This window comes from Hordeum vulgare, chromosome 5H (genome assembly GCF_904849725.1).
Source record: "Hordeum vulgare subsp. vulgare chromosome 5H, MorexV3_pseudomolecules_assembly, whole genome shotgun sequence".
In the NCBI taxonomy this organism is placed as follows: domain Eukaryota; kingdom Viridiplantae; phylum Streptophyta; class Magnoliopsida; order Poales; family Poaceae; genus Hordeum; species Hordeum vulgare.
Window position 1 is genome coordinate 462,839,990 of NC_058522.1, and position 25,668 is coordinate 462,865,657.

The following is a 25,668-nucleotide window of genomic DNA, read 5'->3' on the forward strand; positions in this document are numbered from 1 at the left end:
TACCTTTGTGGAACCTTCGAGTCCTGACGCGGGCCCAGCTGACTCATGATCGAACTCTATCCTCGGTATGCTGAGTGTTTGTCTGTAAGATATTCTGGCCACTTCTGTTGGCCGTCATACTTTTAGATCGCTGCGGGTAAGCTTGATCCGCACCGAGTCTGTTATCGTTTCTAGACTGCTGGTAGTCACAATGAAAACACTTATTCTTTTGCGTGAATGCTGTTTGGAGTTGAACACTTAATGTGTACTCGTAGAATATTAGGACTTAGGTGATTCATGATCAGTGCTAAGTTCCCGAGTGTAACGTATAGAGCACACTCGGAGGAGCGATTAGTACTTAGGCGATGCAGGATCGCAGCTAAGTCCTCGAGTGTGACGTGAAGTGCACACTCGAAGGAAATTAATACTTAGGCGATGCAGGATCGCAGCTAAGCCCCCGAGTGCGACGTAAAGTGCACACTCGGAGGAAGTTAATACTTAGGCGATGCAGGATCGCAGCTAAGCCCCCGAGTGCGACGTGAAGTGCACACTCGGAGATAGTTAATACTTAGGCGATGCAAGATCGCAGCTAAGTTCCCGAGTGCGACGTGAAGTGCACACTCGGAGGAAGTTAATACTTAGGCGATGCAGGATCGCAGCTAAGCCCCTGAGTGCGACTTGAAGTGCACACTCAGAGAAGTTAATACTTAGGCGATGCAGGATCGCAGCTAAGCCCCCGAGTGCGACGTAAAGTGCACACTCGAAGGAAGGTGTTACTTAGGTGATTCGGGATCGCAGCTAAGTCCCCGAGTGCGACGTGAAGTGCACACTCGGAGATAGTTAATACTTAGGCGATGCAGGATCGCAGCTAAGTCCTCGAGTGCGACGTGAAGTGCACACTCGGAGGAAGTTAGTACTTAGGCGATGCAGGATCGCAGCTAAGCCCCCGAGTGCGACGTAAAGTGCACACTCGGAGGAAGTTAATACTTAGGCGATGCAGGATCGCAGCTAAGTCCCCGAGTGCGATGTGAAGTGCACACTCAGAGAAGTTAATACTTAGGCGATGCAGGATCGCAGCTAAGCCCCCGAGTGCGACGTAAAGTGCACACTCGGAGGAAGTTAATACTTAGGCGATGCAGGATCGCAGCTAAGTCCCCGAGTGCGACGTGAAGTGCACACTCAGAGAAGTTAATACTTAGGCGATGCAGGATCGCAGCTAAGCCCCCCCGAGTGCGACGTAAAGTGCACGCTCGAAGGAAGGTGTTACTTAGGCGATTCGGGATCGCAGCTAAGTCTCCGAGTGCGACGTGAAGTGCACATTCGGAGAAGTTAATACTTAGGCGATGTAGGATCGCAGCTAAGTCCCCGAGTGCGACGTGAAGTGCACACTCGAAGGTAGGTGTTACTTAGGCGATTCGGGATCGCAGCTAAGTTTTTTTTGTGACCGTAGTCTGCAACCATGGAAGAACTCTGAATCTGCAAAAGAAATTGAAACTGCTGTATATTATTTCTCCAAAACTTGTTCGTTACACTGCTTCAGTCGGCGATCACGTATAGAAACGCTTGAGGAGGTCTCCCTTCCACGTGCGGGGTTCGTCGGTCTCCTTCTGAATGTTGTAGAGTCTGTATGCCCCATTGTTCAGCACCTTTGAAATGATGAAAGGACCTTCCCAGGCCAGAGCCAACTTGTGTGGTCTTTGCTGATCCACTCGGAGCACCAAATCGCCAGCCTGGAACGTGCGGCTTCTGACATGTCGTGCATGAAAACGTCGCAGATCTTGCTGATAAATTGTTGAGCGAGTAAGTGCCATCTCGCGCTCCTCCTCTAGAAGATCGTCTCCATTTTGCCTTGCTTGTTCTGCTTCGGCTTCGGAGAAGAGTTCGACTCGCGGGGCATTGTGAAGCAGGTCACTCGGAAGGACCGCTTCTGCTCCATAGACAAGGAAGAACGGTGATCGCCCTGTTGATCTGTTCGGAGTGGTGCGGAGGCCCCAAAGTACTGAAGGTAACTCGGTTACCCACGCACCAGCAGCATGTCCTATCTCTCACAAGAGTCGAGGCTTCAAACCTTGAAGGATAAGTCCATTTGCATGCTCAGCTTGTCCATTGGATTGCGGATGTGCTACGGAAGCAAAATCCACTCGGATACCTTGACTCGCGCAGAAACCTTTGAATCTGTCCGAGTCGAAGTTTGTCCCATTGTCCGTGATTATGCTGTGAGGCACTCCGAATCTGGAGATGATGTCTCTGACAAACTTCACGACTGTGGAGGCGTCGAGTTTCTTGATGGGCTTGGCTTCTATCCACTTTGTAAACTTGTCGACTGCCACCAACAGATGTGTGTAGCCTCCTTGGCCTGTCTTGAATGGTCCGACTGTGTCTATTCCCCAAACTGCAAATGGCCACACAAGTGGGATTGTCTTTAGTGCAGATGTTGGCTTGTGGGACTTGTTGGAGTAGAACTGACAGCCTTCGCATCGATCGACCATAGCTTTGGCCATTTCGTTAGCCTGCAGCCAGAAGAATCCAGCCCTGAACGCCTTGCCGACGATTGCTCTTGAAGAAGCATGATGGCCGCAGGTTCCCGAGTGGATATCCTCTAGGATCAACTGCCCTTCCTCTGGGGAAATGCAACGTTGGAGAACGCCTGAAACACTCTCCTTATACAATTGACCGTCAATGACAGTGAACGCCTTCGACCTGCGAACTATTTGTCGAGCTTGGACTTCATCTTCTGGAAGTTCTTGTCTTAGGATATATGCCATAATCGGCACAGTCCAATCGGGAATGATTACCAGAATCTCTGTGACCAGATCAACCATAGCAGGCACATCGACTTCAGTCGGGTCTGTTGCGCTCTTGGGTTGTACTGGCTCTTCCGTGAAGGGATCTTCTTTGACTGAAGGAAGATGGAGGTGCTCGAGGCAGACATCACTCGGGACGGGTCTCCGAGTGGATCCGAGCTTCGCCAACTCGTCCGCCGCTTGGTTCTTCAGTCTTGGAACATGATGGAGTTCTAGACCTTCAAACTTCTTCTCCAGCTTCCTGACTGCATTGCAGTAGGTTGTCATAGTGGGGTTCCTTACGTCCCACTCTTTCATCACTTGGTTGACCACCAAATCTGAGTCGCCGTAGACCATCAGGCGACGGACGCCGAGTGAGATGGCCATGTGCAATCCGTACAGAATCTGCCTCATTGTTAGAGGAATCAAAGTGTATCTGAAGCACATACTTGAGCTTGTCACCCTTTGGTGATACGATTACAACACCAGCGCCGAATCCATTCAACATCTTAGACCCATCGAAGAACATTGTCCAATGAGCCGAGTAGATGTGAGTCGGTTGCTGTTGTTCTACCCATTCTGCTATAAAGTCAGCCAGGGCTTGAGACTTAATAGCTTTCTTGGCCTCGAACTTGATGTCGCAGTACAGCATCTCCATCGCCCACTTCGCCACTCGGCCTGATGCGTCCCGATTGTGGAGAATTTCCGACAACGGAGCATCAGAAACGACAGATACCGAGTGGTCTTGGAAATAATGAGCCACCTTCTTTGCAGTCATATAGATCCCATAGATAAGCTTTTGATAATGGGGATACCTCTGCTTGGAAGGTGTCAGGACTTCGGAGACGTAGTACACTGGCCGCTGAACTTTGTATGCTTTGCCTTCTTCTTCTCGCTCGGCTGTAAGAACAGTACTGACGACTTGATTTGTAGCCACGATATACAGAAGAAGGGGCTCTTTGCTGAGCGGAGCAGTAAGAACCGGCTGGGTGGAAAGTAGGACTTTGAGGTCGTCGAACGCGACTTGGGCTTCGTCTGTCCACTCGAAGGTATCTGATTTCTTCATGAGTCGGTACAGAGGAAGTGCTTTTTCGCCGAGTCGACTGATGAACCTGCTCAAAGCTGCTAAGCAACCTGTGAGTCGTTGAACATCGTGTATACTGACCGGCCTCTCTATTCGGACGATGGTCCCGATCTTTTCGGGGTTAACATCGATCCCTCGTTCGGAAACGAAGAAACCGAGTAACTTTCCGCTGGGAACACCGAATGAACACTTGGCGGGATTTAGCTTGATATCGTACCTACGAAGGTTGGCGAATGTTTCTGCCAAGTCAGTCAGCAGGTCGGAACCTTTGCGGGACTTGACTACGATATCATCCATGTATGCCTCCACATTGCGACCGATCTGGTCGAGGAGACATTTTTGGATCATGCGCATAAAGGTAGCTCCTGCATTCTTCAGACCGAAAGGCATGGTGATGTAGCAGAAGCACCCAAACGGGGTGATGAAAGCTGTTTTCAACTCATCGGGACCATACAGACGGATCTGATGATAACCCGAGTAGGCATCAAGAAAAGATAAACGCTCGCACCCCGCAGTCGAATCGACAATTTGATCTATGCGGGGGAGCGGAAAATGGTCTTTCGGGCAGACCTTATTGAGGTGCTTGAAGTCAATGCACATTCGGAGTGACTTGTCCTTCTTGGGCACCATGACTACATTGGCGAGCCACTCGGAGTGGTGAACCTCGCGAATGAATCTGGCAGCTAGCAGCTTAGCCACCTCTTCTCCGATTGCCTTCCTCTTGTGCGCGGCGGACCGGCGCAAGCGCTCTCGGACGGGCCGAGAAGCGGGATCCACATGCAGTCGGTGCTCAGCCAACTCCCTAGGTACACCCGGCATGTCAGATGGCTTCCATGCGAAGATGTCCCAGTTCTCACGGAGGAATTGGGTGAGCTCGGCTTCCTATTTGGGATCCAGGGTGGTGGAGATGTTCGTCGGGGCGGCAGACTCGTCCGTCGGGTGGATGCTGACCTTCTTAGTCTCTCCCGCCGACTGGAACGCGGACTCAGAAGCTGGCTTCTTTGAGCGCATTAAGTCGGCGGGGTCGACTGTCTTCTTGTACTCTTCGAGCTCGAGTACAGCCATCTGCTGGTCGGCGATCCTCGACCCCTCTTGCAGACACTCCTCGGCTCGCTGGCCGTTGCCGGTGATGGTGATAACGCCTTTTGGACCGGGCATTTTCAACTTCAAGTACACATAACACGGTCGTGCCATGAAACTCACATATGCCGGGCGGCCCAGAATTGCATGGTAAGCGCTCTGGAAGTCCACCACCTCAAACGTGAGCTTCTCCTTGCGAAAGTTCTTGTCGGAGCCGAAGATGACCTCCAATGCAATCTGGCCGAGTGATTTGGCCTTCCGCCCTGGGACGACTCCGTGGAACTGCATATTGCTCTCGCTGAGTCTGGACATCGGAATGCCCATCCCCTTGAGAGTGTCGGCGTACATAATATTCAACCCGCTGCCGCCGTCCATTAGGACTTTACGCAGTCGGACTCCTTCCACCACCGGGTCGACGACCAGAGCCTTCCTTCCTGGGGTGGGGACATGTGTTGGATGATCCGACTGATCGAAGGTAATCGCAGTCTGAGACTATTTGAGAAACTTGGGGGCAGTCGGAACGGCCATGTTGACTTCTCTGTTCACTAGCTTCAGTCGACTCTTGCTTTCGACGTCAGCGAAGATCATGAGGGTTGCATGGACTTGGGGGAACGAATCCTCCTTGTCCTCCTCATCCTGTTCAGGATTCTTCTCACTCGGCTGTCCTTCGCTGAACCCCTGGATCAGGAGACGGCACTGCCGAGTGGTGTGCTTTGCGTATATGGGGTTACCTTCCTCATCCATCTTCGTATGGATTGGACAAGGCTGGTCCAGGATGGGATTGTTGAAAGGCTTTTTCTTGGGGGTGAACTGCGCTTTCCCTTTGCCCTTGAATTTGGCGCTGGTTACAGCTGCAGCCTCTGCTTGCGGTGTGGGCGGAACCTTCGGTTTCTGCTTCCGAGTGTTACCTCCGTCGGCATCGCCGACTATCTTGTGTTTGCCGCTCCGGATGCGGTCCTCTTCTTCGCCATTTGCATAGCGAGTTGCTATCTCCATCATCTTGCTCATGGAGATGTCGCCGGTTCGACCAAACTTCAAGTACAGCTCCCTGTACCGCACGCCTGCCTTGAAGGCGTAGACTGCTTGATGCTCGGTGACGTTCTCCACCGTGTGGTAAAGAGTCGTCCATCGCTGGATGAAGTCTCGCAAGGACTCATTCGGCTTCTGGACACAGTGCTGAAGCTCCACAAGACCTGCTCGGCGCTTGCACGTTCCTTCGAAGGTTCTAATGAACACTCGGGCTAGATCTGCCCAACTGTAAATGCTTGAGGGGGCCAACTGGTTCAGCCAAGCTCGGGCCGAGCCGTCGAGCATCAGAGGGAGGTGCTTCATAGCGACATGGTCGTCTCCTCCTCCGATCTGGACCGCCACTCGGTAGTCGTCTAGCCATGTTTCGGGCTTGGACTCTCCTGAGAATTTACCGATTCCCGCAGCCAATCGGAAGTTGGGCAGGATATCAGCCGAGCGGATGGCTCGACTAAAACACTCGGGGCCAGATACGATGGCCCTGCTTCCACTCGGACGGTCCATATCGCGGCCATCGCGGTGGGCTCGACCCCTGTCGACTCTTCGTTGAGCGATTCGGCCCCTTGCGTCGGGTCTTGGGTCGTAAGTGTCGCCGAGTGAATGCCGATCATCATGATGCCGGGACCCACAGGGCCCACCCCGCGGAGGGGTGCGTGAGCGACGACGATACTGATGAGATCCAGGGCTGTGAACCGATCTATGCGTGTTTGCATGGACGGAACTATTGTGGATCTGATTGTGTGACTGGGAGACTGCCGAATTCTGCTGCTGCGCCGTGCGCAACATGGCTCGGATTTGTTCGATTCCCCTTCCTGCCTCTGAATCAGTCGGCTAGAGGGAATCGGCAATCTGGGCAGCCGCGGACAGGTTGAGGAGAGGTGTGCGGAACACCTCCACGTTGCTCCGCCGAGTGTGTCGGCTGGCAGAACGACGAGGCGGACGACGCGCACCGGATGCTTCGCCAACTTCACCTCGGTCGGCCTAACGAGGATCTTCATGGGAGTTGGCCATGTGTACTTCTGCTGCAGGCCCACGACCCACGTACTCGGTATGAAGCTCAGTCGGAACCGAGTCCGAGCACTGGGAGCGTGGGGCTACTACAACAGACTCCAGAACTGCCACCTGAGAGGACGCGATCTGGCGCGCTCGGGCATGCTGCACCCAACGTTGGAGACGCGGACTGCGGGACCGCTTACTGCGGCGAGTGACGAGGGTGTAATCCAGAAATGGAGCCGATTGTTGGAGAAGAAGAACGCCGCGAGCGCCGGCACGGAAGTGCGTGGCCCCGCGACGGGGAAGCGCCTCGACGTCAAGGGGTGCCTCCCGAAGCCACGCCGAATCATCGACGACGAAGGAGAGAGCACCGAAGAGGATCTGGTGACCCATGCTCGAAACTCCACCGGACGACATGACGAAAGGAAGTAGTCGCAAACTCGCCGGAAATCGCTTAGACGCCTGCCCCAAGGTGGGCGCCAACTGTCGTGGGTATAAGCCTGACAGTAGATGTGTAGGGTACGAATGAGATGGGCAGAGTCCTAGCTACGGCGAGGTTGTATGAGTTCAGGCCCCTCTACGGTGGAGGTAATAGCCCTACGTCTCAGTGCTCTTGGAGCTTGTTACCGAGTGTAATATGGAGTACAATGTTTTTCTAACCCTTTTACCAGTGGGGGAGGGCGACTTATATAGAGTGCACTGCCCTCCACAACGGTTCTGATTCAAGGGTGGAGTAGTGGCGATTGAATGCATGCGTTACAGGTAACGTATGCTATAAATGCTAGTTAATGCACCCGGAAACGTACGACAGTTTCCCTCCAGGGAGGTTACGACGCACCGAGTGTATCCAGTCGGTAGGTCCGGTGTCCTCCGAGTCTTAGTCTCTGACTGGATGATTCTGGGCCCGTTACCGACTGGATGATGGGGGCACCTTAATACAGTCGGGCATACTTAAGGTCCTGTCCCTTGCGTGGGGTAGTCCTTGGGTAGGACCTGTAGGACAGGCCTATGACCCTACCCTAGGACTATGACCCCATCATATTATATTTCTATATTTTTCTATTCCTCAAATTTTAGAGTTCTCAAAACCAAATGATCCCTTAAACGATACAGACATTCAAAGGCAAATCTAGTAGGTGAATACTATATGAGAATGAATGACGTGAAAATTGACAAGCAATTATTAATCCACTACGCAAAGCTTAGGGATGACGAGCCACCCTTGATCGACGAGCAACCGTTGATCCGCTACGCAAAGTTTTTTCGATGCAAGGATAGGAACTAAGTACTAGAGCATGAGGTGAAAGGGCGAGCATGGTGTGTGTGTGGGGGGGGGTGCACTTACTCTCTCCCTCTCTCTCTGTGTTTCTCTTTGCATGCCGCGTCCCGCCGCACATATATTAGCACTGATTGTGTGATGACATTCATAACGTGGACCAAGACTAGGCTTCACGGGCCACCTCCGAGCTCGACAGGTTGCAACAGGGTTTTCCAGGGTTTCAATGAGGCTTTCAAGGGCTCTCGCTCGAGCCATAATCAACTATCCATCTCGCAGCTAAGCTGTTTTAATTGCATGTATGAGAATAAAAGGAAAAAAATGTATAACGCCAATGAAAATACCCAACACGTGTCTTCTCTTGGTAGATGTTGATTGTTGAACCATGTAAAAGTATTAGGACACATCTTGTGCATCTTGTTATCTTTTGAGAAAGTGTTTGCATGTGTATACGATGCAAATAAACTCTTGCGTAGAGCATCACTGAGAAACATTATGTGATTCCGTTAAAATGCATAGTTACGTAACTTCTTGGTCAACTCCACAACACGAAATAGGAGGCTCCCAAGCGACACTTAATCAATCTAGGAGGCACCACCCTCCAAAAGGTAATAGATGCGGTAGAATGATGAACTCCTTATTCTTGTGCTTCAAAAGATAGTCTTCTCAACACTCAATCACTCTCTCGCGTATTTCACATGGGCAGAAGAGATTGATTGGGTGGAAGGCAACTTGGTGAGGCTAGAGATTAAGTTTCAAATGGATGGATTGCAATATCTTGATCTGAACACATGAGTAGGTGACTCTCTCAGAAAAATGAATATGGAAAGTGTATGTGTGTTCTAAGTGCTTTCTCTACGGATGAGAGGTGGTGGATGGGTATATATAGGCATCTCCCAGAATTCAACCGTTACAACATTATTGTCCAACTCGATAAAAACGAAGTGAATCTTGGTGACACCAATTTGCACAAAATGTGGCAACTTTCGAATTATCGGTGAGACCGATATAGGAATCTCGGTGGTACCGATATGGTGACCTAGGACAGTTTCTAGATCTTGGTGAGACCGATTCCAAGACTCAGAATTTCCGATTCTTGAAAATGGCTAACTAGAAAATTAGTCACTGATTTTCGATGATATCGAGATTCTAGGATTTGGCAAAGGTTCTATCTCTGAAAAAATCGATAGGGCCGAGTGGAAAATATTGGTGGCATCGATTTTGATGTTTAGGTTTTGGACGAATAATTTTCTGGGGGATGATCGTCTATTTTTGGTGGCTATCTCTAAGTACTTGAGCAACCAATTCATCATAAACATCTTAACCCTTTTAATACTATTGGCTATTATATGGACTCAAATGTGATTTCTCACAAATATAAAATGCAGGGCCTTGTAGCTTGAAGTGTGGGCAATCATATTCCTTTCCTTCAATCAAGGGGTTCTCCTCACAATCCTTAGCCAATGCGTCTTTAAACTTTTCTGAAATATACTTAGATAAGATTATTAATTCAATGACACATATGTTGTGATTAATTATCAAAATCACCTTAGAGAGCAATTGTGCTTTCAATCTCCCCCTTTTTGTAATTGATGATACCATATAGATCAAAGCTTCGTTAAAAGATATAGCCAATGATTAACATCAACGCTTTGAGAAATATGTGTAAAGTAAGAGCTCCCCTAAATTTTACAAGTCGTAGCAGTGATTTTTTCTTTTCTTTCTAAATATGCGGGAGATGCACGAGCAGGACAGAGCGACAGAGGAGGCAGGTGCAGTAGGGGAGCTACACAAGGGAGCTGGAGCTGCGCGGCGTCGCCGGGGAGCGGTGCGGCGGAACGATGTGGTTGAGCGGCGCGAGTGGAACGGTGTCCTAGGGGATGATGGACTGCGGGTTCGGTCGGAGTTTCTTCGAGGTTTTTTCTGCAAAAAAACCTTGGGGACAACTTTTCCCGGACGGAGGGAGTATTTTCCATTAGAACCATTGAATTCTTCTACATTACGATTTGCATCCCTCGCAGCCTCACTCATGCAGATCTGGCCAAACGGGTCGTGTAAACCAGGCCGGCCTAACAGCCCACGTGCCTGGCACGACACGGGCTAATATGTTGGAAATATGCCCTAGAGGCAATAATAAAATAGTTATTATCATATTTCTTTGTTCATGATAATTGTCTATTGTTCATGCTATAATTGTATTAACAGGAAACAGTAATACATGTGTGAATAAATAGATAACAATGTGTCCCTAGCAAGCCTCTAGTTGGCTAGCTCGTTGATCAATAGATGATCATGGTTTCCTGATCATGGGCATTGGATGTCATTGATAACGGGATCACATCATTGGGAGAATGATGTGATGGACAAGACCCAATCCTAAGCGTAGCACTAGATCGTATTGTTCGTATGCTAAAGCTTTTCCAATGTCAAGTATCTTTTCCTTCGACCGTGAGATTGTGCAACTCCCGGATACCGTAGGAGTGCTTTGGGTGTATCAAACGTCACAACGTAACTGGGTGACTATAAAGGTGCACTACGGGTATCTGCGAAAGTGTTTGTTGGGTTGGTACGAATCGAGATCGGGATTTGTCACTCCGTGTGACGGAGAGGTATCTCTGGGCCCACTCGGTAGAACATCATCATGAGCTCAATGTGACTAAGGAGTTAGTCACGTGATGACATGCTACGAAACGAGTAAAGAGATTTACCGGTAACGAGATTGAACAAGGTATAGGTATACCGACGATCGAATCTCGGGAAAGTTCTATACCGACAGACAAAGGGAATTGTATACGAGATTGATTGGATCCTTGACATCGTGGTTCATATAATGAGATCATCGTGGAGAAAGTGGGGGCCGCCATGGGTATCCAGACCCCGCTGATGGTTATTGGCCGGAGAGGTGTCTCGGTCATGTCTGCCTGTCTCCCGAACCCGTAGGGTCTACACACTTAAGGTTCGATGACGCTAGGGTTATAGGGAATTGTTATACGAGGTTACCGAAAGTTGTTCGGAGTCCCGGATGAGATCCCGGACGTCACGAGGAGCTCCGGAATGGTCCGGAGGTAAAGATTGATATATAGGATGGATGGGTTTGGACGCCGGAGATGTTTCGGGCACCACGGGCAAAGTGCCGGGACCACCAGAAGGGTTCCGGAGGCCCACCGGGAGGGGCCACAAGCCCCGGAGGGCTACATGGTCCAAGTGCGGGAGGGAACCAACCCCTAGGTGGGCTGGTGCGCCCCCCACACCCAGCCCATGCGCACCAGAGAGGGAGGGAGGGGAAACCCTAGGCGCAGGGGAGGCCCAAGGCCCACCTAGGGCGCCGCCCCCCTTTTCCCTGCCCTGGCCGCCGCCCCCCTCTCCCATCTGGGTTGCCGCACCACCTAGGGTGGGAACCCTAGGGGTGGCGCACCCCCCTCCCCTCCTCCTATAAATAGTGGGGGTTTTGGGGCTGTTGGAGACACAATTTTCCCTCTCCCACGGCGCAGCCCTGCCCCCCTTCTTCCTCCTCTCCCACGGTGCTTGGCGAAGCCCTGTCGGGAGACCTCGTCTCTCCATCGACACCACGCCGTCGTGCTGCCGGAGATCTTCCCCAACCTCTCCCTCCTCCTTGCTGGATCAAGGTGCGGGAGACGTCACCGGGCTGCACGTGTGTTGAACGCGGAGGTGCCGTGGTTCGGCACTAGATCAGAATCACACCGCGATCTGAATCGCCGCGAGTACGACTCCATCAACCGCGTTCTAGCAACGCTTCCGCTTAGCGATCTTCAAAGGTATGAAGATGCACTCACCCCTCTCTCTTTGCTGGTCTCTCCATAGGAAGATCTGAATATGCGTAGGATTTTTTTTGAATTTATGCTACGTTACCCAACATAATCGTGCTCGGGCCCGGCACGAAGCACGCCTCGGGTCGTGCGTGGGCCTGGAGGCTAGGCACGCGGGCCGACACGACACGACCCGCTTATTTTTTTAATATTTTTTTAGTTTTTTAAATATATATTTACATAATATATGGCCAAATAGGCCCAAAAATAAGCCCATGAGGCTAAAAATATGCGGCACACCGTGCTAATCGGGCCAACATGCCGGCCTGTTTAATAACCGGGTCGTGCCTGGGCCTGAAGGCGCAACCCACGGGCCGGCATAGCACGACCCGACTAATAAACGTGCCTGGGGGTCCGTGTCGTGCCAGGCTTGATTACAACGGGCTGTGCCGGGCCTTGTCGTGCCGGCCCGTTTGGGCAGGTCTGCACTGATGCGCGGCCGCCACCGCTGCCGCGGCACCCGCCGTCGCGTTGGGTCACCAGCTAATCGTACCACGATCAGATAATAGTAGTAGATCTTTTCAGATCCATGGTCTGAACCAGGCAGACACAACGGAAGGACTTTGTATAGTAGCGCCCTCCATGCAAAAGCCGATGCCATGCACAATGCAGTCCTCTTAGCCGACCAGCTGGGGGTTGGCTGAATGTGTTTTGAGACGGACTGCTTGACGCTTGCAAATGCCTTGAAGTCCACTCATTTCGACCTTGCTCCTCTTGAGACTTTGTTCAGGGAGATTAAGATGAAGATGCATACTCAGTTTATCCATAGTATGGTGGCTTACACACCTCGTAACCTGGCTGCCTTGGGTTCTGGGTTAGGTTGTGGTGTTAGTCGACAATGGTTTGACAACTATCTTAGGCTGGTTGTAATGGGAGTATCATAAGTAGTATCATGCATGCCAATTAAACATATTTAATGAGGTGACATGAAATTAAATGAAAAAAGAGAAGGTTGAGTATCATATTATGATACCGTATCATATTAAATGTTGTGCTACTACTCCCTCCGTTCCTAAATATAAGTCTTCGTACAGATTTCACTAGTGGACTACATACGGATTATATATAGACATACTTTAAAGTATACATTCAATCATTTTGCTCCGTATAGACACCTAGTGAAATCGTTTAAAAGACTTATATTTAGGAACAGAGAGACTATGTGTGATGCATGATAATAAATGAATCGTTCTATGATACTAACACATGATACTATGCATTATAGATGTAATATATACACTAGTATCATATGCATTACAAGCAGTCTTAGTGATATAGCCCGTGTTGTAACCGGTGATTACGCCGTGTCTTAAATGGAATACGTGTGTTCCATATAAAAAAAAGAAAGGACTCCAGCAGTTCACTGATCTCTCCTCTACTCCGTGGAGATCCGAATCCATTCACCCCCTCCCCTGATCTCCCCGCGCCATGTCCGACACGGGCGCCGGCGGCGACGAGGTCATCCACGACGCCCCGGGCTTCATTCGTGTCTACAAGAGCGGCCGCGTCGAGCGGTTCTTGCGGATCGACCTCGCCCCGCCCTGCACCGACGCCGCCACCGGCGTCTCCTCGAAGGACATCACCATCCTCCCGGGAGCCGGCCTGTCGGCGAGAATCTACCTCCCGCCTGTCCCAGCCGGCGCCCAACAGGGCAAGCTCCCCGTCCTCGTATTCTTCCACGGCGGCGGCTTCTGCCTCAGCTCGGCGTTCGACGCCGCCGCGCACGGCCACGCCAACCAGCTCGCCGCGCGGGCCGGCGCGATCGTCGTGTCGGTGGAGTACCGCCTCGCGCCGGAGCACCCGGTCCCCGCGCTCTACGGGGACGCCTGGGCGGCGCTCCAGTGGGTGGCCGCGCACGCGGGCGGCCAGGGCGCGGAGCCCTGGCTGACCAACCACGCGGACTTCGGGCGCGTCCACGTGGGCGGCGAGAGCGCCGGCGCCAACATCGCGCACCACGCCGCAATGCGTGCTGGCGCCGAGGAGCTGGGCCACGGCGTGAAGGTGAGCTCGCTCCTGCTGATCCATCCCTACTTCCTAGGGGGCGACAGCTCCGAGTCGGACGAGATGGGCATGGCGTTGCTCGACGAGCTGGTGCGGCTTTGGCCGGTGGTCTGCCCGGGGACCAGTGGGTGCGATGACCCGTGGATCAACCCGATGGCCGAGGGAGCGCCGAGCCTTGCCGGGCTGGGGTGCAAGCTTGCTCTGGTATGCGTTGGGGGCAAGGACGCCATGAGGGGAAGGGGAAGGCTGTACTGTGAGAAATTGATTGGGAGCGGCTGGCAAGGCGAGGTGGAAATCTGGGAGGCGGATGGGCAGGGTCACGGCTTTCACCTCTTCCGGCCGACATGCGCCCAGGCCGAAGCGCAGGTCCGCGTGGTCGCTGAATTTCTGGGCCGCCGATGAGATCTCCTGTTCTCCACTCATTCACATGACCAAGGCAATGTTCTTGAATTGGCTATTGTTGTACACTAGGAAGTTTGAGTTTTGCTTAAAACATGTTTGTACCTGTTCTTCACTAGTTTTATGTTCAGTCTATAAGAACTAGAGTATATTGTCACTAGTATCATATGGAGTTCAAATTCAAACCAGCTAGTCTGCCATCCTGTTCAGTTATAAATTTGTATTTTGAACGGGTTTAGGATGCTAGGATATGATTATGAAGTTATCAAGTTGCAGTAGGAGGAGCTTGCTTTCTCAAGAATGAAAAGGGAATTACTAGTTCGAGCCTGAATCATCATCTTGGAGCCTTTTCCTACTAATATTTAGGGCTAAAAATGTCTGATTGGGATGCTGCATCATATATGTACTTCCATTTCGGCTAGCAATTCAGGCTTTAATCTAAGGACAATCATTAAGCTTTCTCTTCTGGACATTCCTTCTGATGCTATTTCATTGAATGACATGTGGCAGACTAAGAGATTTAAGGCTTCTCTTAAAAGTGCAATTCTATCGAGCAATTGTGAAAATGTTGCTGATACAGTGGTGCTGGCCAAACAGGCCATGACCACTATGCTGAGCCATCAATCATACAACCAATAGCTGTAAGGCATACTGCAGCACTTCTCAAATTCCTTCATGTTTGATGGTACTCACCAGAGACCCCCACCAAATGACTACAGATGTCGTTGTTCAAGGATGGATAATCTCTTGGACAACCTTTTCCTTACATTTCCTGCGGTATCGGGTGTTGCACAGCGATTCCTTTACTTATTGCATTAATTCTATGCCATTGACCAAATGCAGTCAACTCTAGCGAAGGCGTTACTGCTTTAGTAGTAAGCTATTTGCTGTATGCAGGAAGTATTATACTGTAGTGCATAACCATGGTATACATTGAAAGAAACTGAAGACTAATATTGCAGCGACTTAGATTATTTTTGCAGGGTTGCACATATTGATATTGCATTCATATATCGTGTTTCACAAACCTGCGAGAGGGGTCTTCAGTATCGCTCCTGAAAAGGAGTCTATTGATTCTCTCCCAATTGGTTGGATCGTAGAGGCGTCAGTGATGCCAGCAGCCAGACAACAGACTGAGCTGGAATGTAGTCAGGATTAGCATATCAGGTAACTGCCATGCTGCATACCTTGCGGATAATGTAAGGGTGTATAATTTTCTTGGGATACATATATTGGGCTTACTTCAAAGCAATCACTTGACTCATTACAAAACTAACTACTTACTGCTGACATGACGATTTCTCCTTATGTGGCATTGAAGTGCCATTATTTTTTATTTTGAAACAAACAGGCAAAAGCCTTGCCTGTTTATAGTAAAAGAAGTGTTACAATATGTACAAGGGTCTCTGGCTACAAAAGTAAGATTTGGTAACCCTAATGGCGTCTGCAATGCAGAACTGTACTTCTAGGAGCAACTGGCTGCAATCAGTTCTACAACTGTTTCCAGTACATCGCATGATCCAAACTAAGAAAAATGGGTGATGTCATCAATATTTTCTGGGAGCCTCCACTCTTCCAGTGTAGTGAACAATCCATGTGACGTCTTCCTCTTCTCCAATGGTAGGCAATTCTCGTCGTCTCCAACATCTTCAGCCCCAAAGAAAGTAAATAAATCATCAGCAGCATATTGGAGGCCGCACATATATGCTTCCAGCTTCTGAGCATCCTGAAGAGTTTCTGCCATGGTACCTGCATGCCAGACCACTTGATTATCCGAATATATAAATCATTTCTCATCTTCCAGAGAACCCACACCAATGCTGAGGATATTGATGTTAACTATTACTGGCATGCCATGTATTATAACTGTTTATCTTGACATATGCAGTGAGTTTCCATGGTTCAATCTGACTACAGTTTAATCCATATAAGCTTGCAGTACCAGTTGTTTTAATATTCAGTCTTCATATCCCATGTACTGAAAGCTATGTGGTAACTTCACATTGTTTTATCTGACTGCAATTGCACAGTTACACCTATATAAGTTTGCACAATGAATTGTTTTTACTTTTGATCTCCATCTTCCATATATGAATCAGAGAAAGCGTGCCTAGAAACTAGCTTATTTGGTGACGAAGAGAGGTAAGTTAGGTTTATCTGAATTTGGTAGATAGTTTGTTGTTTTGACTTTTTTTTTGTACAAGAGACAAATAGTGTTATGTATAGAAGGGCTGCCTGGTTCATGTAGCTCCTGCTTGCGGAGGGTCCAGGGAAGGGCCTGGCAAAGAATATTATGTATCTGATGCAATAGTTTGTTCTTGAATGAATTACTTTGGATTTGTGATAAGTATTTTCCATCGTTGTCATTCATTTGTTTTCTTCCTCCGGGAAATCAAATGAATATTCTGATATTTATTTGTTCACAGGGTCTCAAATCTAAATGTTTTTCACATTATGATATGTTTGTCTAATTACATGATATCTTACTTGACGGGCTACATCACCTTTCCTTGCACATTTTACTTAGCCAAAGCTGAACGTTACACCATATTTCTCAAATATAAAAGAAAAGAAAATGGTTGAAGACTCTCATAAGTTCGTCGGATCTAGATAACTATCTTCTGTGCTTAACTAGGATATCGTTTGGATACAACGTGATTGAGAATACGTAATCAATGATGCAACAACCATCCAGCTAAAACAAAATTGGCACAAATTGAATGGTAGCATGTTTTTTTTCCCATTGCTGCATACTGCCTAAATTCAAATGCTTCAGCAGTGCAGGTTCCTCTGATGTCATCCTCCAAGGGCATGCCTAACATATCCCATTTAGGTCAATCAACCTGTACTAGTACACAGATTGTTCATCTTATTACTTAGATTGCGTGCATCACAAGTATGATCATACTGAGATAGAGCACAAAGCTAAGATGTATTAGCTCCATGCAAGTTTAGGTCAACTTTCTAACATGACTAACACCTGGGTCATAGAAATTTCCTTTTCCTGGCAGCGCCTTCAGGGCACTAGAATAGCCCCTAGTCCAAGGGCAACTGAGAAAGAGACATTTGTCCTTTTCGAAAAGAGGAGATATACACTGCATTCGAACCTCATATACTAGCCTCTCAATCATCACTTGACTTTCCATTTTGAGAAAATAGATTTTTTGTGTGTTTGATGAGAAAATACTCCCTCCGTAAAGAAATATCAGAGCGTTTAGTTAGTGATCTAAACGTTCTTATATTTCTTTACGGAGGGAGTACAAAATAGGGCATTTCAATACATCATTAGGTCTATATGGGTAAAAGTTTCCTTCAAAGCACGTTACCTACTCAGTAGTCACTGTTACCAAGGTTTCAGAAAATGAAGCGTGCACTTTTGCAACTTTAATTCTACATATCTTCTCATGAATGAAGGTTAGTAAGATTTTATTATCGCACGTTTAAGTTATTCGTAATGACTTTGTCCTGAATGCTATAGACCTTCACTACCTGCATTGCCACGAAAGTTCTCATCCGAAGTCTATTAATATGTGTTCTCTACATTAACTTGAGGGCTCATATCGCCATCCTCGGAGAACTACAAATCTTTGCAACCTATCCTTGAAGAGAACACAAATATGGAGACTGGAAAACATATCTTGTGCAGACACCCACCAACTTATGGCAACCTCATCACAATTCTTTCTATCGATGGTGGAGGGATTCGAGGACTCATTCCAGCTGTTGCTCTTGCCTTTCTAGAATCAGAGTTGCAGGTAAACCTGTAGTTATGTACATAATTGATTTTTGTATCTTGTGATGTTGGCATATTGCCATGGCAACAGTCACCTGGTGAGAAATATAATAGATTACAAGTCCATGTTCCATATATCGCGTTAGATGAAATAAGCTTGCAATTTGGTTGTTTGGTTTGTTTAAATTCAAACTGTCAGGATTTAACTCAATTCACTAACCATATCTTGTTAACTTAACTGTAAAGTAAAGGTACTTCCATAACCCAAGTAAATCTTAAACTTTGTATTAGCGTCACAATGAGGGTGCTGTCTTGTTGTTGTCTGCTCCCTCTTCTTTTATTGTTATTTATGCACATGTAGATGTTGAGCAGAAAATTCAAATTCTTGGCAAATTGGATTTATTTTTTGTATTACATAAGTTCAATATTCTGCTAGTGTTAGTTCTGTATTTCTGGTTCTTTTATCTCTTCCGGGCTCGTGGGCTGAATATACTTGACGTGTAACAATGATTTTGTTTCCATCTGCACCAGCAGATGCTCCTTTCTTTAGAAACACATTGATTTTTAATTGATGCTCTTGATTGCATCCCACTGAAACTGTTATGTTAACTTCTAAAGAAACTTGATGGAGCGGAAGCCCGGTTAGCAGACTACTTTGATGTCATTGCTGGGACCAGCACAGGGGGACTTGTGACTGCGATGCTCACTGCACCAAATAAGAAGAGAAGACCACTTTTTGCTGCGAAGGATATTCAAGCATTTTATATGGACCATGCTCCCAGAATTTTCCCGCAGCTCAGGTGAACACATATGTTATGTTTTTCACTTCTTGTTGATTGAATTGGGAACTTGTCCAGTAACACATATTTTCTGTTTTTTCTAGGGGTGCATTTGGTAGGATAATGAGGATACTTCGCTCATTGTCAGGACCTTGTTATGATGGCAAGTACCTTCATGAAGTTGTGAGAAAGAAGTTAGGAAGCGCCAGGCTGCATCAGACGTTAACAAATGTGGTAATACCGACTTTCGACATCAAGCGGCTACAACCAACCATTTTTTCGTCATATGAGGTTTCCCTCTTCCCCTCTCGCTCAAATCTTTTGGGAGACCTAATTTGTGTACCTGTAAAATATGGTTGATGTTTCTTTGTATTGGATGCCAGTTATAGTAAATCAGAGCCAATTCACTTTAATAATGGTATAAGAAACACATGCTAATGAAATGCATATTTCTTTGTTTTCGCTGTAAATTTACTTCAAAGGGAGAACATATGTATGAAGCAGAAGTGAGAAGTCGAGAACTTCCATTAATCCTTCATGATGGAAATTTGCACAAAAATGAACTTTCTATTATCATGTGACAGGTTAAGAAGAAGAAGAAGAGCACAATGGATGCTTTGTTATCAGATATTTGCATCAGCACGTCCGCTGCTCCAACTTATTTGCCTGCTCATTACTTCAAGACTGAAGATTCTCATGGAAACACCAAGGAGTTTAATCTTATTGATGGGGGAGTAGCTGCCAATAATCCGGTACTATAGCTGCCTGTAGTTTTGCATAACATACAGCTTGGGGCATGTGCTTGATTCAGAGACTGAAGGAAAGTCTAGAAATTTTGAAATAGACCTAATATCTGTCTTTGTTGTGTTTAGGCCTTAGTTGCCATTGGAGAAGTAAGCAAGCAGATATTCAAGCAAGATTCAGATTTCTTCCCGATAAAACCTATGGACTATGGCCGGTTTTTGGTCATTTCACTTGGCACAGGCTCATCAAAATTTGAAGAGAAGTACGATGCACAAAAGGCTAAATCATGGGGAGTGTTGGATTGGTTACTTAGCAGTGGATCCACACCATTAGTAGATATCTTCACACGGGCAAGTGCAGATATGGTGGATATTCACATTGCTTCTGTTTTCAAAGCCTTACATTCTGAGCAGAACTATCTGAGAATTCAAGTAAGTAAAATGCAGACAACTTATTTTGTACTCCCTTCTTTCCAAAATAAGTGTCATGGTTTCAGTTCAAATTTTGGAACAGAGGGAGTACAATGCAACCAATAAATCAGCCTCCTTTTACTCAGAGAATACCATTTCTACATGACAGGATGATACCCTACGGGGGACACTCTCCTCAGTTGATGTTGCCACCAAGGATAACTTGGAGAAACTTGTCAATGTTGGAGAGTTGCTGCTAAAGAAACCTGTCTCACGGGCAAATTTGGAGACTGGCCAGATGGTGCCTACTTGTAGTGAAACGGAGGAGACCAATGAGGAAGCTCTCAAGAGGTGAGCTTGGCACCACCTATCAGGAATCAGGTTATTATAATTGCAGTATGCATCTCTACTTATTAGCTAATTAACACCTTATTTTCAGATTTGCAAAGCTGTTGTCTGATGAAAAGCAAATTCGTCAAGCAAGATCACCGAAATGAAGTCCGATCTCTTTTACGTCAATGCTCTGCCAGAGAGAAATTTTCTCTGCATGGCATACCCCAGTTGCCAATTTGTTGAAGTTTCATTGTAACATAGTTAAATAAATGTGTAGTGTGGCATACTGATTGCTCTAGTTTGATAATGTTAGGCGCCGATGGCTTTAGATATGTAAATACACATATTTTTTAAATAAAGTTAATCATTTAATTATTGTTCTGTTGTGTTATCAATTGCACCGGTTTTATGCCAGCCGATGACTTCTGAAGGGTTCCAGGACGGCCATGTAGCAAGACATTTGGAATAAAGAGATAGCCGCCACTGCTGCATGGAAGTACCTGGTACGATATTGCTTCGCTTTGTACGTAGAAATAGTTAAACCTATCTCTGCTTTGGGTAATGAGTATTAAGCAAGTGAGATGCCTTTTCAAATGCTTTACCCTTTAGTACATCTTGAGATTCTGCTGTTGGGAATTGTCAGAGAGACATCTAATTCCTATTGGGTTTGTAGCATGGATAGACTAGACAAATAAATACCAAAGCGCTTCACTAACTCAAAGTAGTTCATTTTAATTGACACGCTTTCCACTTTTCCAGGGCAAGAGGTTCTTCTGTGATCGAGTACTTTTTAGCTTACTTTGAAAGTTCAAACTCACTACTTTCTAGCAATGCGCATTTTTTTTTGGTGTGAACTGTAGTGGCACTATATATTCTGTGATCCTGGTATTAACTCTGGCAAGTTGGATTTGTTAACGTTGCAGCACCCAAGGGGCAACATCGTGGGCTGCAGGATGGCTGGAACTGAATATTTTGATATGGATACTACGGTGGGTAGCCTTTGAAAGCTGGTCTAAGCATGTGCTCTGGAGCACTCAGTCCCTAGATTGGTGATCTGTAACCATCACCCATCAAATTCTGAGCACCAAAAAGATCTCATCAACGACCAACAATGTGCAGTGTGAAGTAGGTATAACTGTCAACTTTAAGAAACACAGATTTTCCATCAACACATAAATATAGCTAGTATGGTTTTAAAGGTGAGGCGATTGGGGATTTCGGAATCCAAGTGGATGGTAGCAAAATATGTTCAATTAAGTAGAAATCTTGGAGCCTCTGCCAGCCAGCCATGGGGGTTCCTTGGTTGGTGGTGCCACAATGCTACATTTGATCGACCATAGGTTTTTTGGGGAAAAAGGCAAATCTGGCAAGCATTTCTTCAAACCCCTAGGCTTTTCATGTTAGTGGCCTGCGCCGCTTGAGTGCTCCAAACCGTTGGTCCGAGCAAACTTTGGAGCAGCCGTCGCCCCGTACGCCGTACATGAAATATATTTCTTCTCAAGTCATAGGCTATATATATGAAGTTGTTAATGATCAAAAAGGTGACCCCTCCTTTGGTCCGGGGAGCCAGCTATTGTGCTTGGCCGGTCGAAAGCTGCGTCTGCGCGATCGATGTGTGTGTCCAAGCAACGAAGATTCCCCAGATTATGCCATGCAAACGATGCTGCCCTTTTCCGAGATCCTTGCAGTAAGTGTTCCTCATCAACTCTTAAGTGGGTTACTTTTCCTTTCTGATGATGTTAGTTTTTCTCTCCATGAGAATCCAAAAACAATTTGAGTTTAGCAGACCGCATGCCCTGCATCTGTCCATGCATGTCTCTTATTTTTTCTGAAGCACTAACCTCCCATAGTCAAATGTGCACGTTTAGAAGATGAACATTTAGTTCCTTGACTGTGGCACATGCATGTGAAAAAATTGGACTCTGGCGAAAATGACATGCATGTTTGTTGGTTCACCATGGCAATGGTGTACTTCATGGTTGTTTCTTCATGCGGCCTTTTGAGTCTTGAGGAGCCTTTAGATCGCACGGAGCTGGGCTGTCTACCTTTCTATGTTTATATACCTCTCGGATCTGTAAGATAGGTGTTGTCTGTGACTTAAAATATTGCACGCCATGAGAGAACAGAGCGCCGCTCTGTTGTTGGTAAGCTGTGCGGGTGCGCACGCTGCCCACCCAGCCAAGTTCGAGAGTCTAGGATCCAGCGGGTGCTCAGGTTGCATTCTTCCACTATAAAAATATGCCGCCAAGCTAGTGTCCCGGCTGGTCTCGTTTTAAATTTTTTATTGCATGCCGTAGCACTCCCTCTCCCTATAAATTGTCACTGGGCGCAAACCTCTCAAACCAAGCTAAAAACCCCAAGCAAGAAGAGTAGCTGCAGCATACCGAGTCTTAAGACCACCTTAGTTACTTGTTGGTTCTTCACTTACATGGCAGGTTCCAAGCATGTCTCCTCGTGCACCTGCTGCATTCTGATCATCTTGGTCGTGTCGAGCCACCTGGCGACGTGCCCGTGCGAGGCGAGGAGGCTGATGGCGGCGTCGGCCAAGATCGACGGCGATGAGGCATGCATGTCAGCGGGGTGCCATGCCGTGCAGGGTACTGCCAGCGGTTACGCGGGGGCGACCTGGGTGGCGACCACCGACAGCCGTGGAACGGCGCCTGGGCACAGCCCTGGGATCGGCAACAAGCTGCACGCCGCAGGGAACGATCGCCGTTGAGCGAAACGAAGGCGCAACATGCTGGATGGGTACAGAGTTCTTGTTTATAGTATGAATGAAGTGTTCTCTTGATTTGTATTCCTCGTTCAAATTGTATTCCATTTCATGTGTGATGTGTATATGGTTTTAGAACGTGAAGAAAAAAACGTGTGACGTGTATTTCCTGTTCACTGGAATAAAGCTTGTGCATTGCCTTCTCTTCTTCGGAATGCTACTATGCTATTTTCTCGACAACGTAAGGGTGTGTTTGATAACATTTCCATCCTAACCTGGTTCCCCATGAGACGCTGCCATGAGACATGCTGAGTTTAGACGTGCTAAATGCATGCATTTGATGTTGTTTGGTACTAATGTATGTGTTCAAACATGTTAAGTAGAGACTTTGTTTAGTAGGGAGCGTGCGAAAAAATCGCCAAAGTAGGCTGCCATCAAGGAGAAAGGGAGGTGGAAGCGTGCGTAAAATCGCCAAAGTAGGCTGCCATCAAGGAGAAAGGGAGGTGGAAGCGTGCGTCTGGGTATCCCTCGTGGCTGGTAGGGAGCAGGTTAATCGCCGGAGGAATCGCGGAAGTAGGCTGCCATCAAGGAGAAGGGGAGGTGGCGGTGGGCGGTTGGATGTCTCTCGTGGCCGGTAGGGAGCTTGGAAGTGAAGGGGAAATAGGGAGGAGAGGTAACCCTGATGGGCCTCCATCGAGCTACAGTACAAGACACATGCATGCTATCAAACAACAAAAATGGATTGAAAAGGTAACATACATCCTTGTGAAGGCTACCAAACATGCCCTGAATATTTCATAGGAATTTATTTATGATTCTATGGTGGCAAAGAAACGAATAATTGATTTATGGTTGTGTTTCCTGTGCGGGAGAGCCTCCATTCCTTCCTCCTGTGTTTTCTTCTCCGCCTCAACGGAACCCTTGATAGTCGGTCACGGTTGACTTCATCTTCAGTGCCTGTGATCGCCCTCTGATTTATGATTGTCATAGTACTCGGGTTTGGCCTGGATGTTGGTTGTTGTTCACACTCTCACATTGGATGTTTCCCGATGTTCATGCCTTGTGCTATTCATTTGCTCCAGTCTAGGTTGGCATGTTGTTTTGGGTCGCGCATCTTAGATGATGCAATGGTGGATTGCTTGGGTAGCGTCATTTTCCGGTGACGTAACGATCACGCCATCTTCGGCTCTGCAATCCTCATGCAACTCTTCTACATGGTTTTATATTCTAAAAGAACTCAAGAAATAATTGTCAAATACTCTTTCCGTTCAAAATATAAGTTTTTTTTAAAGATTTCATTACGAACTACATATAGATGTATATATACATATTTTAGGATGTAGATTCACCTATTTCACTTCGTATATAGTTCATAGTAAAATCTTTAAAAAGACTTATACCCCCTCCGTTCCGTAATGTAGTGCATATAGATATTTGCAAAGTCAAACCTTACAAACTTTGACCAAGTTTAAATAAAAAACTGTTTATATATACAATACCATATATATACAATATGTCTTGTGATGTATCTAACGTTATATATTTGATATTGTAGATGTACGTTTTCCCCCTCTACAATCATGATCAAAGTTAACAAAGTTTGACTTCTCAAATTATCCATACGCCCTATACATTATGAAACGGAGGCGTATTTAGGAAGGGAGGAAGCAGTACATAAGAAAAAAAAAAACTGAGAATCGACATCAAGAAGGCATAAAGCTGCCCCGTCCGTGAGATCGAGTAACATAGAGTATATATAGAGATATAGATACTACTAGTACTAGTATTGTTCCTTGCATGCACATGCATGGCTGTGAACAAAAGAAGCCATGCCATATATATTCTCCAAGGCACATGGTACGTGCTTCCCCCTTTACGTCCGATCATGCATGCATATGGTACCTTGCAGCGCAATTAAACTAGGCCAACCTTCCGAAAGAAGCTAATCGAGCCGGGTTCTAGCGCCGCAAGGAGAGGAATCTCTCAACGCTTTGCTGCGCGGGATCCTCCCGGCTCGGGAGATGTTTCTCCATGGCTCGCTAATGGCAACGAGGATCCGGAGCCGGGCGTTCGACAGCGACCGGAGGGGCGCCGTGGATCCACCGTGCACGTACGGTATATTCCCACTGCCGTCGCCGCCGCCTTTGACCTCCCTGCCACCACAGGCTTCGCCGGCCGAATCACTGGCCGGGGTCGATCGCTGTCCTGCGTCCGTTCGTGGTCAGACCATGCTAAAAAAATGGCGAGCTTTTCTTTTTTGTAGGGAGTTCCTCACTCTCAGCCGCCGGTGTCGTACTCTCATGTTACCTCAGAAAAAGGTACGCGCCAGGCCGGCGGCTGGCACTAGTGGGTGTATAGAACGACGTAACATGCCGGGCACCTATCGGGGAGAGGCTCGCGGCCTTCCACAGGGTTTTGCTAGTCTACCTTATATTCCCTTCGTTCGTTTCCATAATATAGTGCGTCTGTGTTTTTTAAGATTTACTCTTGATTGTAAATCTTTACCTA

General features: G+C 47.4%; 2 protein-coding genes across 3 annotated transcripts; both read left to right on the top strand.

Moving 5' to 3' along the window:
- The first annotated feature begins 13,372 nt into the window (after positions 1-13,372).
- On the top strand, positions 13,373-14,779 carry LOC123398781 (tuliposide A-converting enzyme 1, chloroplastic-like). The gene has a single exon (XM_045093240.1). The coding sequence runs from the start codon at positions 13,477-13,479 to the stop codon at positions 14,449-14,451; it is 975 nt and encodes a 324-aa protein (XP_044949175.1). The 5' UTR covers positions 13,373-13,476; the 3' UTR covers positions 14,452-14,779.
- A 2,909-nt stretch (positions 14,780-17,688) lies between these two features.
- On the top strand, positions 17,689-20,822 carry LOC123398780 (patatin-like protein 2). 2 transcript variants are annotated; one of them, XM_045093238.1, is made up of 7 exons: positions 17,689-18,203; positions 18,800-18,981; positions 19,065-19,251; positions 19,545-19,712; positions 19,833-20,135; positions 20,284-20,465; positions 20,554-20,822. In XM_045093238.1, the coding sequence occupies exons 1-7, from the start codon at positions 18,066-18,068 to the stop codon at positions 20,609-20,611; spliced, it is 1,218 nt and encodes a 405-aa protein (XP_044949173.1). In that variant the 5' UTR covers positions 17,689-18,065; the 3' UTR covers positions 20,612-20,822. The 2 variants fall into 2 exon arrangements, with proteins under 2 accessions (XP_044949173.1, XP_044949174.1); XM_045093239.1 differs by having other exon boundaries at positions 17,691-18,203; positions 19,065-19,194.
- Positions 20,823-25,668: the final 4,846 nt, after the last annotated feature.

Excerpts from the sequence above, each read along its gene's own strand:
- LOC123398781 (XM_045093240.1), top strand. The coding sequence starts at position 13,477 with ATGTCCGACACGGGCGCCGGCGGCGACGAGGTCATCCACGACGCCCCG.
- LOC123398780 (XM_045093238.1), top strand. The coding sequence starts at position 18,066 with ATGGAGACTGGAAAACATATCTTGTGCAGACACCCACCAACTTATGGC. Across the intron at positions 19,252-19,544 it reads CCATTTTTTCGTCATATGAG|GTTAAGAAGAAGAAGAAGAG; the intron begins GTTTCCCTCTTC and ends ATCATGTGACAG. Across the intron at positions 20,136-20,283 it reads AGAACTATCTGAGAATTCAA|GATGATACCCTACGGGGGAC; the intron begins GTAAGTAAAATG and ends TCTACATGACAG.